We start from the raw sequence: 5,722 nt of genomic DNA on the forward strand, positions 1-5,722 counted from the left end.
GAAAGTCCAAACCCGGGAAAAAGACGTGCCGGGACAGACCCGTCACCCGTGAAGCTAATCTCAACTTAAGTTCTTTCCTTTATGTTTTCAATCTTTTGTTTTGTGTTTAAGAAGCGAGTCATTGACGAGTGAAGTTGGTAAACGGTGAAAAGTTCGAGTTGAAACTAAAGATCATATTACCGTTGGAAGCGAATTAAGAGACGTATATGTCGTCAAATACTCGTTAGTAAACCAAATAAACCGGTATTGTTTACGCTACTTATGTTGAGAAGTATCCATCGATTAACACAGCTTCCATTGTGGTCATCCGAAAACATTCCTATTTTTCAACACGAAAAACTACGGTAGAAATTATGAACAATGATCCGAAAACATTCCTACTTTTCAACCGCTCTATAGACCAATTCAGTCAGTATAATCTGAATTCTATTGACAAGCTCTTTACTGTAAAATTAAAACCTAATATATTTTCCCTACGGATTTAATTGCCGCCAGAATGATCAGACTTCGGTGGTGGAGGATCAGGAGGAACATGTCGTACAAACTGCCCTTTTACTCTAGGACGCTGCTCAGCTAGCTTCTTCCGGCTTTCATATCGTACCTGCCCAACATATAAGTTCTTTGTTAGAACCTTCAACAACAGAAAAACCCTACTACAGTCTACCAATTCTAGGATGAAAAGATTGGAGGGTCACCTTCTTCTCAAAGCATCTTTCCTTTCTCTTCAACCGAAACTTATTGAGAGCCGCTTCTCTCTGGAAAGAACGTTGAAGACTCAAGTCATGAGAAACAAGACTCCCATCATTTCCACCCTCACGACCGTTGGATAAATAACTACTGGCACATTGATCAGTGGCTAAGAAGCGGGCTTGATCTTCTAAAGGAACCCGATTATGTTCCTGCCCGCAGCCAGGCTCACTCGAGGAAATTCTCGGAGCAAATTGGTTATAAGAATTCATTCGCGGGTTGGCAGAACATGGACTTGGTGAAGACCCGTCTACTCGAACCCCTCCCATGGAAAGCGGGACAGGAAACAAATTTTTTGAGATATTTCCGGACCCTTGTTCAGTTTCTACTGTTCGATTTAAAGGGAATGAATGGAGTTTCGGACCATATTGAAGCATGGAATCCGAATCTTTGGCGCTAGAATTGCTCTCCGGAGGAGGAGGATTGTTGTCAGACAAACGATCACGATCACCTGATTGAACTTTGATATTTATAGGAGTTGAATCACAATCTGCCTTTGTATCTGATCCATGTTGTACTGCCTTGTTGATATACCTGAAATAAACCCGACATAAATCAGACCAGAATCTTGAGAAACCGCAGAGAGAAGGAAAAAAATGAGCGGGAAAAATCAAGGAATATCTTAAGAAGAAGAACCTCACCGTGTAAAGGCTGAGGTATTGGAACGATTTAGCATTTGGTTCTCGCTGCCATTCTTAATTTCTGGCTCAACAAGAGCGCTTCTTGTCAAGGAGAGATCCAAATGTGGAGAGGAATCGTGTCTATTTGCTCCATCATTTGGGCATATATGGCGTTTGGAATTGTTATCAAAAGCTCCAATCAAATCGATGGCTTCTCTTGGCGAGTAAGTTATAGCCATCTTATTGCCACTAGCTTGAGTGCACATGTTCACATTCTCTGCATGACTTTGTCGTTCCAACCTTTCTTGTCGATCTAGTGCTCTATTACCTTTGTATGTTGCAGTATCTGATCATTACGATAAACTTCGGTTTAGTTGCAAAAAATAAGATGAATTTATGTTGCTGAATCTCAGTTTTGTTCTACAATGATGAACTGAAAGTGTAGGTACCTGCAGCCCCACTCTCAGGAGTCGATAAATTTGGAGCTGAATTTCCACATATGACGCGCTCCTGTATACTAACCTCAGTCACAGGAGATAGCTCTTGTTTTGGCTGCGAGTAAACTTCGGTCTCATTCATGTATGCAGTTTCGGCTTCCAAATTTAGCTTTCCACATGAGCTCTGCACAAGATACACAAAATACCGCAGATATCAGCTATGCTAGCTAGTAAGCGCGATTGAGTGTTGGTACTTTGGTACATGGATTCAACGCTCCGTCAACAACAAAAGTACTGTCACCTCTTGACTTTTAAAATCAACTTCAACCATTAGTCTCTTCAAATATGCGCAGATACAATGTCAAATTTGTCGTGTTTAGTTCATTCAAATAACTGTTTTTATTAAAGTTATACGAGTACCTATTGATACTGTGAGAAAGTAGCGATCGTCATTGATCACCAAAGTCAAAATATCAGAGGAGTTCATGGCATAGTTTCCTAACCTCTGCATCACTTCCTTTCTTGCAGCAGCCTTCTTGCATTGCAGCACATGCTTTGGACCCGCTTGAACGATCGCTAGTAGCATTGTTTTCAGCAGTGGCTTCTTCTAATGTGTCCAGAGCGACACTTGAATCCCGAGGACCATGTTCTCTACTGGCCTGCAATGGAGGCAAACAGTTACTACCGAACTTCTAATATCAGCAAAAGAAGGGCACTGGTAACTGAAATAGGTTCAATGAAATTAACATACGGATTGCCTTCTCCAAACATGCTGCCATAGATTTTTCAGCTCGTTTATCCTAATAGGCTTAACAAGAAAATCGGCTGCTCCCTTCGTCATGCATTTATATACCATGCTAAAAGAGTCATATTTGGACATCACTGTATAACATAAGAGCGACATTAACAATCCAGTCTCTAGAGTCTCTAGAAGTTAGCAGGGGATAAAAAGATGTAGATAATCAATAACGTACTTATAACCGGGATGTTTTTGCAAATCTCGTGTTCCATAATTAATGTCAGAAGAGCATATCCAGAAATTGATGGCAACTCCATTTCGGTAAGTATGAGGTCTATGTGGTGCGGTCTTGCCTTCAACACTTCCCACGCCTTCAGACCATCAGGAGCAGTTGCAACTGCACAACCATCAGGGCAATTCACATAAATTTATGCCTCAATACTATCATATACAATCTATCAGTCTTCTGATGACAAATTTAGTAAAACGCGATGCATATAAACACACTAATCATGCACTGCCCTTGTCTCAGTCTCATCAGATCGTCTATGTACTGATAGACATCACAATTCTCGGCCCTCGAAGCGTTCCAATTCGAACTTTCACAATTTTCAACCCCAAATCAATTAGAAGAACCAAAATTTTCTTCAATTTTCAGAAGGATCACATATCAATTCAAAACAAAGTATAATCAGGCAAGGGAACAAACTGCCAAGATTAAAAGTCGAGGCTATCAAATAGGTAGAACACAAATTCTCACCTGTGACGAACACTATCCGTCACAAGTGAGTGACGGGTCACTTCCCTCTCACACAAATGCAAGTGGGAGGGTAGGTGGGGCAAAAATGGAGCGCCCCACTTGCCTCTCACTTAGATTTGTGTGAGAGAGGTGACCCGTCACTCACTTGTGACGGATAGGGTCCGTCACAAGTGAGACTAGCTGTAGGTAGAATTGTAGGTGACGACTTAGTAATGCAATAAAGTAACTTAGAATAAATCGAATATTTCAACTAAAATTTCCATATTATCCACTGGCAAAGATAACCGCTATTCTATCAATCCGATTCTACCCATTCTATCAATCCAAAGTAAACTTGGAAATAAATCGAAAATTCAACTAAAATTTCCATATTTTGCCACGGGCAAAGGGTGACCGCTATTCTATCGATCCAAAGTAGAATCCAGATTCGAAAGAAATCAACAACACAATCTAATTCTCAATAGACAATTTGATTTCAATACTACTTATCAACAATTTCAACTCCAATATACAACAGAGCATTAAATTAAACTATTACAAAATAAAATAAAATAGAAATGAACCTTTATAGCTGCATTTTCTAAGAAGAGCACCAATAATCTGTCTTGTTGAATCATCAGCTTCAACCAATAAAATTCTAATACCACTTCTTGGTACAAAATTCTCCCATCTCACTATTGAACTTGACCCTTCTTTACTTTCTTTCTTCTCCTCTTTATCAACTACTTCAACTTCCATTGCTCCTAAACTTGTAATTACCATCTTTATTGTCAAACCTAAGGCGCAAGGCGTGTACAATATACGGGAAGAGGGATTTGAACCCGCGACCTATTGTCAGGATACCACCATCTTAACCACTGGACTAAGACCCACCTTTTTCTTTTGATCTTTATTGTCAAAAACTTTAAACTTTGATGAACCCACCAAATATCTCACATAACCCAACTCAAAGTTTCGATCTTTATTGTCAAATTAATGAAATTTGATGAACCCACCAAATATTTTTCCAAAAAAAACAACTCAAAGTTTTGATCTTTATGGTCAAAAACTACAAATTTTGATGAACCCACCAAATATTTCACAATACCCAACTCAAAGTTTCGATTTTAATTGTCAAAACATTAAAATTTGATGAACCCACCAAACATTTCTCATAACCCAACTCAAAGTTTTGATCTTTTTGGAGTAAAAACTACAAATTTGATGAAAGACAAGATATTTTTCATAACCCAACTCAAAATTTGATTTTTTTGGTGTAAAAACTACCAATTTTGATGAACACACAAGATATTTTTCATAAAGTTTTGATCTTTATTGCCAAACAATGAATGGGATTGGAAATGAAATGATATTTTCCCACCAAAAGTTTCAATAATCAATCAAAATAGCTAAGTGGGTATGGTAGGTTCAAAGAATTTTAATTTTTAATTATTTTTAATATAATCTAACGGTTGATATTTAATTTGATAAAGTAATACCGACTTATCTAACGGTTATAAATGTGGCAACTTTAGATGTTAAGATAAATATCTTGAAGGTTCAAACGTTGTACTATTGTATGGCTCAAAATCAACACGTCACCAAATTGATTTTATTATTTTAATATTTTTCTAGATATAATAAGATTGTATGGTTGGTGTTTGTAGCCTCATGTACAGATGTACAATCATCAATTAGAAAATTATTTTCCTTTTTTTTTTAATAAAGTGAGGATTGTGGATACATTAAAGAAAGATATTTTTGTGTTAGGAGACATTAAAGAAAGATATTTGGGTGAGTGGTGGATAGAGTGATAGATATTTTGAGATATTTATGATGTGGGGTGTTTGAGTTTAAAGAGATGAATGGATAGAGAAGTGCCACGTAGAATGTGTTAAGCTGCAAATTAATTTGTGGTGATTAGATTAGATTATGACATTATGTGTAGCTGTACTTGTAGTTATTATCTAGAAGAAATTAAACTTTTTTTTGGTACTTTTTTTTTTTAGGTAAGAAAACTAGGTTGATCCTTTAGGGTAGGACCAACCTATCTCATTCTTTCGAATGAGGGAGGTAAGTTGAAGTCACCGGCTATCAAACCACCTCGAAAGAGTTGGACATGAATGTCCAACAGAAGCCATGAAGTCAGCAACCTTGTTGGCTTCACGAAAGCAATGTTTAATTATCACTTCATCGAAAAAAATGAAGGTCTAATTTCACATCCTTGATAATACTAGAAACTAGATTTTGTGCCCGTGCGTTGCACGGGTTATAATATTGGTTCATCTCTCAATATTAACTAAAAAGGTAAGATATTGTGGATGACATGAACATAAATGTGAAATTATTGTTGGAGTCAAATTTAATTTATCAACCTCTTTATTTTAAAAAAATATTTAAATTTAAATTTTTATTTCATAATTTTTAATTTAAATAATTA

At 37.1% G+C, this 5,722-nt stretch overlaps 1 protein-coding gene across 1 annotated transcript; it reads right to left on the minus strand.

The window, feature by feature from the left end:
* Positions 1-280: 280 nt before the first annotated feature.
* LOC141606375 (two-component response regulator-like APRR5) lies at positions 281-5,111 on the minus strand. Its single transcript, XM_074425471.1, has 8 exons — positions 3,867-5,111; positions 2,779-2,940; positions 2,556-2,686; positions 2,308-2,463; positions 1,817-1,988; positions 1,389-1,713; positions 696-1,281; positions 281-601 (listed from the first exon to the last, which is right to left on the minus strand). Exons 1-8 carry the CDS (start codon positions 4,063-4,065, stop codon positions 482-484), a joined length of 1,851 nt encoding a protein of 616 aa, XP_074281572.1. The 5' UTR covers positions 4,066-5,111; the 3' UTR covers positions 281-481.
* Positions 5,112-5,722: the final 611 nt, after the last annotated feature.

This window comes from Silene latifolia, chromosome 10, assembly GCF_048544455.1.
Source record: "Silene latifolia isolate original U9 population chromosome 10, ASM4854445v1, whole genome shotgun sequence".
NCBI lineage: Eukaryota > Viridiplantae > Streptophyta > Magnoliopsida > Caryophyllales > Caryophyllaceae > Silene > Silene latifolia.

Bases quoted from the DNA above. Each gene is read 5' to 3' on its own strand.
- LOC141606375 (XM_074425471.1), bottom strand. From the start codon at position 4,065: ATGGTAATTACAAGTTTAGGAGCAATGGAAGTTGAAGTAGTTGATAAA. The intron at 2,941-3,866 runs GTTCATTTCTAT...ATGGTTGTGCAG, and splicing joins TAGAAAATGCAGCTATAAAG to TTGCAACTGCTCCTGATGGT. The intron at 2,464-2,555 runs GTATGTTAATTT...CCTCCATTGCAG, and splicing joins ATGTTTGGAGAAGGCAATCC to GCCAGTAGAGAACATGGTCC.